Raw genomic sequence first — 13,902 nt, 5'->3', positions numbered from 1 at the left:
TTGCCTTCCCAGGTTTCATAATTTATGAATTGATGAAACGAACATGAAACCTGTCAGCAAGTGTGTGTGTGTCTATATTTCTCTTCTTTTTGTCTCTTCTAAGCATCATATTCAATTGTGCCTGAGTGTGAAGGGAGAAAAGGGGTGCCCGAAAACAGTAGGGACTGTAAACCGGAAGAGGTATTAATAAATTCGGACTGTGAATGCGCATTACAAAAGGCAAGGGATGGCGTTAAAGGGTTTGACAATAGGGAGAGGTGGAATAATTTTGAAGGTGTTGACAAGATTTGATGTTTTAATTTATGTAGCACCCACAACGCAAAGGTTATTGGATACCTGTAGTTAATCATTTAACCAGAAATAACTGTTTCATGGCGTGTGGTATTGTATTTATGCAATTAACTGGTAAAACGCCTTAAAGTAAAATATGTTAAAAATAGTAGTAAAGCAATATGTCAACAACAATGACTTAACGGCGATTTGAATTTTACTCATGTTTCTGTTAAGGATAGCCAGCATTCTCTTGTATTAATGAAAGTAGGATAGTCTATTTAAATTACGAAGAAAATTGTTGCTTATATGCACACATCTTTTGGAAACCTTTTCAGATGGCAAATTGCCTTGAAATGAACGACGCACAAGCACACCGTTGGACATTTGTGCTCCAGTACGAAACATGTGGAAGGGTTTGAGTGTGTGTATTGCAGCAACCAACTGCACAACATGCGCTCCTGGTATCGAAGAGTTGTACGCAGAAGCGATGAAGTCGGCCATTGCAAATTGAATACCACGCAATGGATGCTTGAAGAAAGATATGGCGGCTCCATAGCTCAGCTGGTTAGAGCGTCGTGCTAATAACGCGAAGGTCGTGAGTTCGATCCTCTCTGGAGCCATGCGACACTTTTTTGTTCAGTACCGAGGACAGGACAGACTTGTTTTATTAGTGATTCGAGACAATCGCTCGAACATTTTACCTTTAAGTAATACTATTATATTTTAAGATGATAAACGTCTACCAAATTCTACCTTCATCTATCACACCACAACACTTGTCCACACACTTCACGGCCAATATTTTCACGGATGCATTCGCGCATCAGCACGCATCCGCACAAATTTACGCCCAAGACACCCGTCGTACGCAGGGATCATACGTCGAACAAATGTCAATCTTAAATAACCCTTCGCTAATGAGTTTACGCGTCGCCAACCGTGAGGCGCACACACTGCTGCGCGACTAGACGACAGGAGTAGTTCAGCATATTTTGCACGTTGTCCAAACCTTTTGGAGTGTGCCGGTGTTCATATAGGTGCCCTTTTTCTGCACAAAACCATTTCCAAACATGTTTTCAAGCAGCATTGGCAAGCACCTCGCTTACCTGATCTTTGACAGAGGCTGTAGCAGTGTTTTAGCACAAAACGCAGATTGATGGTGCGTTTATTGGGCTTTTGTAACGGACCATTTTTCATCTCGATTAGTCGTACACAGTCGTGTGTTGTCTATATGGTTAGTTGACCATGAAATGAATGTGTCATCGGCATTTGTTTCAACTATGAAATATGTTCATTAGTAGAACGTTGTTTGCTATGCAAATTGTAGTTTTTATTTATTCAGTACACTTTAATTAATTTCATATGGTAAATTAATTATTATTATTTTGTGGTGTTTTGTGGTTTTAATTAAAAGTTTTGAACAGAATTTACTATTTCAATATTAAATATTACATAACTTAACTAATTTTGCATAATATATTATTGCTTAATAAATCCTTTCTTTGTTTCGTCCTTCTATGCCTCTTGCTCTATCTTTTCTGTGACCTAATGTGACCTTTTTTTTCTTTTTTTCTCTAAATTTTACCTATAACGAGATCCGGTGTTCTCAACATAATCGTTGACAACTTTTACCTATGATAGTATTAACTCGTACAGAAGTACTATTAAACTAAAAGAATCTTTTTCCACGCTACACTTGCTATAATAATTTACCTTTTCCAGTTGGAATCTCATCCAGTAATTCATCTAAATGCAATTGTAAAACGGTGCAACATATTAGTACATAAAAAGTAAAGAACAGTTGTATGGTTTCATTCCTAGTAGCAGACTCCCTTAGCGATGGAGGGTGGCTCAGTTATTTATACACGGGGATGAACTACATGCTTCCAATTCCCCACCCCATATTTTACACCACGTTCACTCAGCTGTTTTAGATAAACCGTGCAACCCTTAAAGGGGGGGGCTGGCAGGAATGAATCGCAAATGCTTGCCATGAACACGACGACACGAGAGCTGTCATGTATGCAATTGTTTTGTAAAATTAGGTTTGAAAGAAACAAGCATAGGATCTATTTTTAAAGCATCCATACATATAGAGATGGTAATTGCATAGAGTTGCTAAAGAATGTATCCATAGCAACCACACATCTCCTTTATTCCGCCTGGCATCCAGACGCAAAACGCTTCGGAAAACGGTTCATTGTTATGTCAAAAGCAGCTGAGCTCGGGTTGAACGCATTCTCCACATAAAAGTCACCCCTAACCACCCACAAGGGAGAAATCACACCAGCACCAGCCCAGTGTTGTTTGTGGTTTGGTGTGGCGGTCTTGTGTTCTCTAAACGCACCCGGAAAGGTTAATTAATTTCACGCACTGTTGGTAGTTTGATTGACACGAAACAAAACAAACAGCTGCGGTTCGTTGGTTTTTTTGGGGGTGCTTCTCAAACCCACTGATAAGAGTGACAAATAGTGAAGGTTCTTCTCTCGTTAGCGTGTGAACACACACATTCTTCGCCAACCTCACACAACATGACTGCGCTTAAGTTTTGTGCGAATTTGAATTTTATGTTCCTGGAAGCGAGTTCCTTCCTGGGTCGCTACCGTGCTGCAAAGGCGGCGGGCTTCCAGGGCGTTGAAGGACCATTTCCACCCGCCGAAATCAATCCGGAATCGCTAAAAACCGTCCTGGAGGAGACAGGATTGAGGCAAATCCTACTGAACATTGCGCTGGGTATGTGTGTGGATCGAAGTGCGGACTGTGCCAACGGTAGCTGAGAGATTTTCAATGCAATTTTCATGCTTTAAGGAGACGCGCAGGGTGGTCAGTTTGGGTGTGCCGCCCTGCCTGGATGGGAGTCGGAGTTTCTCGCCAATGTCGAACGCACCATCGAATACGCCAAGGCTGTCGGTTGCGGGAAGTAAGTGTTGAGATAATGTTGTTTGCATTTGCAAACTCAATAGAGACATTGCACTGGAACGATAAGAAGGGTGACTTTGAAAGCAGTTGTTGGTTGGTAGTGGTATAGCGAGCAGTACGAGTTGATTCTCCCTTCCTTCACGAAGCATCGGTGGTTCAGTGGTAGAATGCTCGCCTGCCACGCGGGCGGCCCGGGTTCGATTCCCGGCCGATGCAGCTCGAGAGAGTTTTTTGCTTTTTGCGTGTCGGCGCAAATCTCTTCTTTTTACCACAACATTGTTTCACCTTCGTTTTTGCAGAATACACATAATGGCAGGTAAGCTGGAGGGTCCGGCAACGGAAGCACACGATCGTACCTATCTTGCCAATCTTCGACTCGCTGCTCCGATCTTGGAACGGAACAACATTATCGGTGTCATTGAACCCATTAACAAGTATGCGGTGCCTGGGTACTATCTTTCCTGCTACGATAAGGGTTAGTCTTTCACCTCATCTTGACCTCTACAACCACATTAATCACCCGTTTGCAACTATTGCTTTCACTTCTAGCTGTCCAGACCATCACCTCCGTCGGCAGTCCGAATTTGAAGCTGATGTTCGATATCTACCACGCCCAGCATATACGCGGGAACATCACGAACAGCATCCGTGAGCTGGCGTCCCACATCGGACACGTGCAGTTGGCACAGGTACCGGGCCGAAACGAACCGGACAGTGATGGTGAATTGAACTTTCGCCACGTGCTACAAGTGCTGGACAGCGAGGGCCAGTACGCGGACGGCTGGGTTGGATGTGAGTATCGCCCGCTGACCAGTACGGTCGAAGGACTCCGCTGGTTGCGTGACTTTGGCTATTGGCAGTGACATTGTCAACTTGGGTCGAGGGGACCCTTTCTTGCCACCGGAGGACTGACCGTAGCGCCTCAAACGTGTGTCAACATTATGCATAAGAAATGTGATCAAATAAACGGGACTGGGTGATACATGATGTTGGGTACAGGTGAGGTGTTTCCATTATTAAGCGATTATCGATGGTGGCATGCGCTGGAACGGTTGTCGCTACAGATATAAAACGGATCAAACACCACAAAGGCGGGCTAAAAAGAATTTCATTCGGCGACACTGTCCTACAAAAACGATGGTTATCAAGGAAAGTGAGTTCGATGATTCGCTCGGGTACGCGTTGCTGCGCCGCGATATGGGCACCGTCTGGGACACGGCCAAGGACGAGCGGATGGTCAACGGTACGATGGATCCGGAGCTGATCCAGCGGGCCAAAGAGCGTGCCGTCCGGGCCCAGCTCAACTCCGCCGATGGTGACACGTGCGAAACGCACGACCAGTTCTACCGCGACCACAAGCTGCTGCTCGTGCTGTTCCGGGGGCTGGCGGTGATGCCGATTACCCGGTCGGTGCCGGGCCGCATCACCTTCAGCTGGCGGTCGGCGGCGTCCATATACGCGTTCTGCTTCTACCTCGTCTCCACCGTGATCGTGCTGGTGGTCGGGTACGAGCGGATCAAGGTGTTCCAAACGACCACCAAGTTCGACGAGTACATCTACGGCATCCTGTTCGTGATCTTTCTCGTGCCCCACTTCTGGATCCCGTTCGTGGGCTGGGGCGTCGCGAAACAGGTCGCCATCTACAAGACGATGTGGGGCGCGTTCCAGGTGCGGTACTACCGCGTGACCGGCACCTCGCTCCAGTTTCCCCACCTGAAGCTGCTGATCGTGTTCCTCTCGATCGGGTGTCTGGTGTGCGCGATCGTGTTCCTGCTATCGCTCAGCTTCCTGCTCGAGGGCTTTGCGCTGTGGCACACGTCCGCCTACTACCACATCATCACGATGCTCAACATGAACAGTGCGCTGTGGTACATCAATAGCCGCGGGATACGGGTGGCCTCCTCGAGCTTGTCGCGCTGCTTCCGCCAGGACGTGGCGATCGAGTGTACGGCGGCGATGATCTCGCGCTACCGCTTCCTGTGGCTGAATCTGAGCGAGCTGCTGCAAGCACTGGGCAATGCGTACGCGCGCACCTACTCCACCTACTGTTTGTTTATGTTCGTCAACATAACGGTGGCCATTTACGGGGCGCTGTCGGAGATCATCGACCATGGGTTTGGATTTTCCTTCAAAGAAATCGGCCTGATCGTGGACACGGTGTACTGCTCGACGTTGCTGTTTATCTTCTGCGACTGCTCGCACAATGCCACGCTGCAGGTGGCGCAAGGTGTGCAGGACACGCTGCTCAGCATCAATCTGCTGAAGGTGGATCAACCGACGCAGAAGGAGATCGATCTGTTTATACAGGCGATCGAGATGAATCCGGCAATCGTAAGCCTGAAAGGGTACGCGGAGGTGAATCGGGAACTGCTCACATCAGTAAGTAGATGTTCGGATTCGTACGGGTTTTTCTCCCCCGATATTCATGATCATGATTCGCACTTCGCAGAGCATTGCCACCATCGCTATCTATCTGATCGTTTTGCTGCAGTTTAAGCTGTCCTTGATATCACAACAGATACCGGTAGAAATTATTGAAAATGTTAAGCTGCTACAGAAACAGTAAGGCCCTAAGGGTACCTGGTTGATGTTTCGTTGAACACGCAATAACTCTACAATTTTAAACTTTCTTTCAAGAGCCATTACCGGAGCCTCAACATAAGTCAAAAGGTAACATAGTTCTATTCTCACCGTCTCTCCCTGCACAATAAACGTAAAAGAAATATACAAAATAAACTGATAGACAAATTGCAATTCATGTAAATGTATTAACTTTATCTTTGGAAAAAATAGTTTTTAATCCCCTGAAACCAATATGTACGGTCATAGATGTCTCATCGGTCCAAACAGCTTCTAAACTACATTGTCACACTTTGTACACCGGATGGCGACGGCCGGATCCTGGCGCCATAAGCGAAAATTGTAGTCACTTTCGTTCAACCGCCCGTAAATCCACACGGGCAAATTATTCGTCAACACCCACAGCACGCCGTCGGAGTCGCTGGTCAGGTCGGACGGATAGATCAGCTCTCGATTGTTCAGATGCACAACCGCGTGATTGCCGGCCTCGCAGACTTGCCGCGTGTTCCAGCAGCCAATAGAGTTCCGGTTTATCTCCGCATAGAACAGTACCCCGGTACGCGCATCGTAATGGTGCATCGTGGATTGTGTATTAGGACCGCGGTCACCCAACGGCTCGAACAGACTGGCGTAATTTCCCGACAGTGCAATCCATTTGCTTCGCAGCACGTTCGTAAACGTCCCGAACTCGGTCGTACTAACCATTGGATGGTAGTACACCATCTTCCCACTGGCCAGCGTATCGTTCCGTCCGAGCGCTATCGAAAACACTCCATCGTCCCACTCGAACCTCTGGCCGGCAACGTTCAGCGCTGCATGGGTAGGATCGTGTGTGAAGGAGCTGTGGTTAAACGACCACATATCGTTCTCGCGCAAACCGTACACGTGGATCGCGTTTGCGACAAGATCCGGGATGTAAGCGTAAGCTGCATCGCAATCCGTCGCTTCCACGTCCACGGTGAGGCTGGCCATACCGACGCCTTCCCGTACGATCGATGCCGGTATCGTGTACCGCTGGACCAGCTGGTCGCGCTTCAAATCGATAATCCAGATCTGGGGCCGCTGCACCTGCATTCTATTACCGGGATACTCGAGCATACCCGTATCGACGAACCAGAGCCGTTCGCAGGCATCCACCCTGGTGCGGTACACCGAGATCAGCTTGTGCAGGTCGGGTTCGTACTGTGGCTACAAAACAGTGTTCACAGTGATGTCAATTACATACTGTACCATTCTTGTAAGATCAAAGTGATGGAACAAACCTGCAGTTCGTTGATCGAATAGGAGGGGTAGGCTTGGAGCGGTGGGCTACGATCACCTCGCGACACCTTCGTCATATCGATCACGTTCAGCGTGGCCAGAATGCCGGGTCTTCGGCGAGGAATGGTGATGAACAGGCGGTTTTTGTGATGCGTCGCACCCATGGGGACGTTGTTGTACGCCTGAAATGTTTCATTGTCGGTAGAACCTGCAATGGGAAATGGCGAACGTTACCACTGAGTTCAACTAGGGCGAGCGGGATTTTTTACCTTTGCTCCGATCCGGCAGATTCGTGTAGGATATCTGTTTCCATTCGAAGACTTTCTCAAACTCTGTGCCAGCTACTCCCAGCACGAAAAGTCCCAAAAAGATCTTAACAACAAAGCAGCGCGTACCATTCATTTCTAGGTTCAACATACTAACCCTCCCAATCTTGAATATTCAGCAGAAGAGGAAAAAATTGAAATGGTGCCGATTTGATTTGGAAATTAAACTTTTATTGGTTTTATTGTGAAGAAAGCGCTTAAGGAACTGCGTTGCGCTATCTGATGCTCTCTCGTTACACACTGATCAGTTACTGAATCACTCACTAATCGCAATACTGCAATGACCATCACAAACGAGCGTAGATCGTTAAATACTGATCCTACGAACACTTCGCAGTGTCTGCGTATCAACAACCTTGTGTCCCTTGTGTGTATGTGTGTCCTACAACTGCAGCGTTGATTATGCATCCGGAGCACATATCGTGCCTGCGATCGCCCTAGCCGGTTTCTGACGCCAGATGCGAAAATTGTAGTCATCAGTGTCGAGCGATGCGTACAACCACCTCGGCAATCCGTTCGTCATGACCCACAGGTCACCATCACTGTCGAGCTGTTTGTGATGTGAAGGATCGTTAGTTTGTTATCAAGCAGTAGTGTGCTAAGCGAGACCGCCCCTGACCACCCTTACCGTCATATCGGATGGATAGATAAAGTTCTGGTTGTCCAGTTGTACGATGCCGTGGTTTTCCGGCTCGAAGTGTTGCGCCGAGTTCCAGCAGCCGATCGCATTTCGGTTCACTTCCGCGTAAAACATCACACCCGTCTGGGGATCGTACTGGTGTATGGTGCATTGCGTTTTGATTCCCCGCTCACCGACGTACTGTTGAACGGAACGGTGAGTCACTCCGAATGGGCATGAGAAAAAACCACTCGATCGGTGGCAATTGAGAATGTACTTACCGTAAAGAGATGATCGTACCCACCGACATTGGCGAGCGTTTCATTCTGCAGCACACGCGAGCTCGTACGATACTCTGACGTGCTGGCCATGGCGTGGAAGTATACCGTGCGTCCCTCTTCTCGCGACCGTTGCGGACCGAGTGCCAGCGAGAAGATGCCATCGTTCCACCGGAATCGTACACCGGCCACGTTGAAGCCCGTCATGCGCGGATCGAACGACAGGTACAGGTGGTTAAACGTCCACATGCGATTGTCCCGGAAGCTGTACACGTACAGCCGGTAGTACGCTAGGTCCGGTATGTAAGCGTACGCACCGTCGCAATCGTCGCTCGACGAATCGACCGTAACGCTGGCCATACCGTGACCCTCGGGCACGATCGACTCCGGTATTTCGAACTGGCGTACCTTGCGATCCTGCAGCAGATCGATGATCCAGAGTGAGGGCCGCTGCACCTGTCGCCGATGGCCCGGGTACTCGAGAAATCCGGTATCGACGAACCACATTCGATCGCACCGATCGACACGGGTGCGGTAGACAGAGATGAGCTTTTTCGGGTCGGGCTGGTATGGGGTCTGGAAGAAGTGGGAAGATTCAAGCAAAGCGTGAGGATCCAAACCTCATATTTAGCAGATAAAAATTTGCAAAAAAAAAAGTATTTCATGATCATTAGAATGGCAAAATAACGGTGCCCGAAACCAGCTCAAACGAGTTGCTGTTCCATTCACTTGTGCTCTTAGTGGTCTTTCGAGCGTAACAACATGTGATCCTCTTCCTCGATTTTAGAAATCACCGTGAGGTCACCTCTGAAGCGGGTTGTTCTTTTTTGTTTGTGTTTGCCTTACCCTTAGCTCGTTGGTCAACGCATTCGGATACGCGATCAGCTTGGGTGACTTGTCGCCTTCCGGCACCTGGTCCAGCACGATTACGTTCAGCGTGGACGGGATGCCGGTGCGCCGTCTCGGCACGGTTACGAACACTCGGCCCTTGTGGTGGGTCACCCCCATCGGCAGATTGTGATACGGTACGAAGCTTTCGTTCAGTGACTCCATTCCGGGGGCTGCATCGTCTGGCACGTCCGGGAAGAAAACTCCATCCGATCCATCTTGCGTAAAGGGAAAGGATTCAAATGAAGGAAATGCGTTAAAGAATGACTTGAACTGTAAACCTTGAAGAAGATGTGCTCAGTACCTTCGCCTGATGTATCGGTGTTGTTAAAATCGAGCAGCTTCCAGCGAAACACTTCCTCAAACTCGTCACCACGCACCACAGGACACAGAGACCCAGCGACCAGTAGCAGGGTGCAAGCGAACAATGCGGACTTTCGGTTCTCACACATCTTGTCGACGGTGCAGCCTGATACGTTCTGATCGACGAGCCTTCAGTAGAACGCGGATAAATTGTGGAGTGAACCGGTTTTGCACCGAAGCGTTATTGATTTTTAAGACGTTTTTTTTTGCAGCATGACCGCGTACTCGGCGGTGGACTGCAGCCAATACCGTAATCTATTTGTACTAGTGGTGGGTATAGTTCCATACATTGAGGAACGAAACGAAACTGGGGTAAAAAGAACTGATCACGGAACACAGGTTCAAGCATACTGTTATACTTTACAGAGGATCACATTAAAAATGGGATTTGTATGTTGTTTTATGTCCTCAATTTAAAATAACCACACAATTATGTATCGTATATAGACAAAATACGTGTGCAGTGGATTGATCAGAAGAATATGTTTACTTTAAATAATCTTTCAACATTAGCAGTGGTTCCATACTAGCCGAGATCATAGCGAAATTACTAGTTTTAACGATTCTGACAGTTTTGCAAGCAACTAACAGCAGCTGGTTGCAATCACGTAGATTGCAATCATTAACCCCAATGCGGAACTAAAAATCATGAAAAATAATAGAGCACGAGTGTAATTTAAAATTCGATATATTTTGTCCATAAGAATAGCGCAAGAGGATAAAGCATGGTCTAAGAAATATTGCGGATGTCTAAGCACGCCATGCACCACACAGCACTGAAGACCACAGGCATAAGTCCGATTGTTTAATTGAACATACAGGTCCAACACAGAGCATTTCATCCATTGCCAGGATCCTGCCAGAAAAAAGGCACCCAAATTAATAGGATGCATGTCGATAATATACACAAGACATATATGCGTAGCTGCGTGCTAGCTGTTTGCATAAAGCAGTATTTCATTCATTTTGTTAAACACTTTTAATTCTTAAATTTAGGCAATTAACTTCTCATTCCATCCAATATTGTAGTCGTTTTCTGCCCTCATGGCTCTTGTATGTGATAGAAAGCATCTCCTCTATCAAACAAGCCTATATATGTGAATTGAAAAATGGGTTCTACAGCCCTGAAAGCATGGTATTATATAGAGAGGGGAATTTGGGAAGCAAAGTCAGTCGATGTACAACATCAAGAGAATTCACGTCAATAAAGAGAACTTTACGTATATGTATAAAACGTGTATATGAATCCAAACTAGAAAGAAGCAAAAAAGAAGGGAATGCCTGGCGTTTCATACCGAATCGAAAAGAACGAAGTCGGTTCAGGTTGATCCTTGATGCTTTGTGTACAACAAACTGGCCCATCGAGTGAAATAGAGTAAAGCATCCAGCGCCTCAGACCAAATCGAAAAGAGCACTAATAGAGCAACCGGTTCTGATAGGATCGCAAAGAACGCTGAAAGCATCAGGCAACAAACCTACTTGCATTGAGCTGAAGAAACGCGGTCCGCATTGCTTGCACGCTGGAACCGACCCGGCACCTGGCAGGTTCGGAACACCACGCGCATCTCTAATTTACACCATCCCCTCCACTCCCAAGCGCACCTTACACACGATTGAAAACGGGCACATGGGGTGGTTTTTTTTGTAGCTGCGAATAGTTGCGGTTAAACAAAACATTGACGCGGTTTTTATTGATTTGATCTCTTATTCGTAGTGTGTGACCAGCACCACATCCTCCTGCCGGTGTGTCACTGTCGAGCGTACGGCCGTTTTACGGTCGACGACCGGGGCGGTTTGGGCCGTTGCCGTGCCCCCAGCCACCGTACGGGCCACCGCCGGGTCCGTACTTATCCTTGAACTCGAAGAACGTCACACGATCGTTGTTGTTCTCGTCTCCGAATCGCTGGGCCGAGTTAACATTCGGCGGTGAGGCCGGATCGCAAACGGTACCCTTGATGATCTGCTTGATGTTGGCGCGCCACACGAAGAAGTTAAACTCGTCCAGGTTGAGCTGCGTGTACAGCAGCTTGATAATCGAGTTGGTCATGAACCACACGTAACCATTCTGGTCGATCTGCAAAAACGCGAAGGGAAAAGTAATAAATGTTATGTTTTAGCTCTCTTATAGCCCACGCGGTGCCTCCAACATACCGACAGATCGTTCGGGTAGACAATGTCCCGATCGTTCTTGTACACGATCGCCATGTTTTGTGGGGCGAACGGTTTGTTCGAGTCCCAGCAGAGGATCGCATTCTGCTGGATCAGTGCGAAGAAGATGACGCCCGTTTCCGGATCGAACGCGTGTATGCTTGACTGGGACTTGCTGCCCCGGTAGCCGAGCAGCTGGAAGTCGGTACCGTGCCAGGATCGCTGGGAAGCGGTTTCGTTGCGCAGGACGCGCGTCGACACGGTAAACTCCGAGTTGCTGGACAGTGCGTGGAAGTAGGCGGTGCGGAACTTGGTGACCGGGTCCGGATTGCCCAGCGCGATCGAGAAGATTCCGTCGTCCCAGGCAAAGTTGATGCCCTGGATCAGATAGTCACCCTCGAGCGGGTTCAGGAAGAAGTAGTTGTGCAGGAAGCGCCAGGCGCGGCGGTTCGCATAATCGTACACGACCATGCGGTACGTCTGCAGGTCGGAGATGTAGACGAACACCTTCTCACAGTCGGACGGGTCGACGTCGAGCGTGATCGACGTGAGGCCGTAGCCCGTTTCGACCGCTTCCTTGGGAATTTCGAAGCGATGGATGGGCTCGTTCGTGTTCAGATCGATGGACCAGACCGAGGGCCGTTGGACGACGGTGAAGTTGCCTGCCCGGAGCAAAAGAGGATTATTGATTAGAGTTGCTGGATGGCGAGCTGTATTCAAGAATTCGCTAAGCATGATTAATTGCCTGGCGGTTCTAGCATTGACTCTCTACTCTCTGCATTTAATGCTATCTTCCTCATCCCCCTTATTAATTATGCAAAGAACTTAATAATCTACGCTAAAAGCCAGTCTCCCAGACACGACAAAGCGGCTTAAAGGAAATGTGTCATCTCTTCACAAAATAAAGCTATCACATCTCGAGGACATCCTCTACTACATTTAAGGCCTGGTAATAAGTGAAAAAAAAAATTCTCGCAAAAACACCTTGACCAGATTTTGTTTGTTTTCCGTCGAATGAGACACCACCGCGGGACAAACCCCAGCTGCTCTCTGTATCTCTCTGCTCACATTTTGAACCCGTTCCCCGGGATTCGGAAACCGGTCCACCGAAGTGATAAAGCGTGTAACCGGTTTCCTCCGCATAAACCACCACCAATCGCACACGCACCAGGGCCGTTCTCTGTGCGCGCGTATGTTCTGCGGGGAAATAACGTCCGTTTTTTTCGGGGCCGGAAAAGGCTCCCCCACAAGAAAGCCAATCTTTACGAATCGTGTAAACATGGAGGCTTAAGAAGACGAAAAAAAACACCAAACCGCACTGCAGCAGGTCGGGCTGTTATAGCGTCCCGGCGGTAGCAGCAGAAGCAGCAGTACTACGTTGCCCACTACGAGTCGGTGCGTTGATTATTGTGACCTTTGGGGAGTGGGGGTTCAGCTTGCTGAACCTAAACAACTTGATAACGGCCCTGACCGTGCGATGTAAATTGGGACAAATTTCCCCATCACTCGAGCGCGCTGTAAACGATTTCAAACTTACCGGGGATTTCCATCATGCCCGTGTCGACAAACCACAGCCGATCGCAGCGATCGACACGTGGCCGGTAAACCGTAACGATGCGGTTAGCGTCCGGTTGCAGATCCGCCTGCAAGCATTGAAAAGGAAGCGAGAAGGTTGGCGATCATTCGATCAAGTGTCATCACATTTTCGTCACAGCCCCCACACTTACCCGCAGCTCGTTAAGCGCAAAGTTAGGATAGGGCTTCAGGATAACGTTCGTGTTGGGGAAGGGTGGCGAAAGGTCGACCACATTTAGCGTGGACGGGATGCCCCAGCGACGGCGCGCCACGGCCACAAACACACGGTTCTTATGGTGGACCGCACCCATCGGGATGTTGCCGATCGGTATGTAGCCGTTTTCCCGCTGCAACACTTCCGCCGGCACGTCGTACTCAACCCTCTGCCATTTGAGCACCTCGTCCACCTGCCCGCTGGCCAATGCCACTAGGCCGGCCAGAAGGAGCAGAGCCACACGGGCCACTTTTGCCATTTTCTGGCTACTTTTTAAGGAACCAAACGCACACAACACTCTGATCTCACACTGTGGGGGGTATATTCTCTTATACTGATAGTACACGCGGTGTGGTTCTTTGGAGGTCGAATCCTGAACCCTGAATCCGCTCCGTTGTCACACTGCGACCGATCCGTTTCGATCGCACCGTTCGGAATGATGCTGCGCGTCGCGACAAA

General features: G+C 48.5%; 4 protein-coding genes and 2 non-coding genes across 6 annotated transcripts; 4 read left to right on the top strand and 2 right to left on the bottom strand.

Moving 5' to 3' along the window:
* Window positions 1-819: 819 nt before the first annotated feature.
* Trnai-aau (transfer RNA isoleucine (anticodon AAU)) lies at window positions 820-893 on the top strand. Its single transcript has one exon. It is a non-coding gene; the product is annotated as a tRNA-Ile (tRNA).
* A 1,604-nt stretch (window positions 894-2,497) lies between these two features.
* On the top strand, window positions 2,498-4,188 carry LOC120953927 (putative hydroxypyruvate isomerase). Its single transcript, XM_040374356.2, has 4 exons — window positions 2,498-3,006; window positions 3,082-3,193; window positions 3,492-3,667; window positions 3,742-4,188. The coding sequence occupies exons 1-4, from the start codon at window positions 2,805-2,807 to the stop codon at window positions 4,053-4,055; spliced, it is 804 nt and encodes a 267-aa protein (XP_040230290.2). The 5' UTR covers window positions 2,498-2,804; the 3' UTR covers window positions 4,056-4,188.
* On the top strand, window positions 3,338-3,408 carry Trnag-gcc (transfer RNA glycine (anticodon GCC)). The gene has a single exon. It is a non-coding gene; the product is annotated as a tRNA-Gly (tRNA).
* A 42-nt stretch (window positions 4,189-4,230) lies between the features above and the next one.
* Window positions 4,231-5,950, top strand: LOC120953920 (gustatory and odorant receptor 22). Its single transcript, XM_049611234.1, has 3 exons — window positions 4,231-5,571; window positions 5,642-5,754; window positions 5,830-5,950. The coding sequence occupies exons 1-3, from the start codon at window positions 4,231-4,233 to the stop codon at window positions 5,852-5,854; spliced, it is 1,479 nt and encodes a 492-aa protein (XP_049467191.1). The 3' UTR covers window positions 5,855-5,950.
* On the bottom strand, window positions 5,947-10,368 carry LOC120953922 (uncharacterized). Its single transcript, XM_049607386.1, has 8 exons — window positions 9,448-10,368; window positions 9,102-9,361; window positions 8,259-8,831; window positions 7,987-8,178; window positions 7,765-7,908; window positions 7,302-7,473; window positions 7,035-7,240; window positions 5,947-6,960 (listed from the first exon to the last, which is right to left on the bottom strand). The coding sequence occupies exons 1-8, from the start codon at window positions 9,593-9,595 to the stop codon at window positions 6,046-6,048; spliced, it is 2,610 nt and encodes an 869-aa protein (XP_049463343.1). The 5' UTR covers window positions 9,596-10,368; the 3' UTR covers window positions 5,947-6,045.
* Window positions 10,369-11,164: 796 nt separating this feature from the next.
* LOC120953921 (L-dopachrome tautomerase yellow-f2-like) lies at window positions 11,165-13,899 on the bottom strand. The gene is made up of 4 exons (XM_040374350.2): window positions 13,382-13,899; window positions 13,192-13,297; window positions 11,658-12,316; window positions 11,165-11,580 (listed from the first exon to the last, which is right to left on the bottom strand). The coding sequence occupies exons 1-4, from the start codon at window positions 13,700-13,702 to the stop codon at window positions 11,278-11,280; spliced, it is 1,389 nt and encodes a 462-aa protein (XP_040230284.2). The 5' UTR covers window positions 13,703-13,899; the 3' UTR covers window positions 11,165-11,277.
* Between the last annotated feature and the right edge of the window lie 3 nt (window positions 13,900-13,902).

Source organism: Anopheles coluzzii, chromosome 2 (genome assembly GCF_943734685.1).
Source record: "Anopheles coluzzii chromosome 2, AcolN3, whole genome shotgun sequence".
Lineage (NCBI taxonomy): Eukaryota > Metazoa > Arthropoda > Insecta > Diptera > Culicidae > Anopheles > Anopheles coluzzii.
This window is presented reverse-complemented; position numbering and strand designations above follow the sequence as displayed.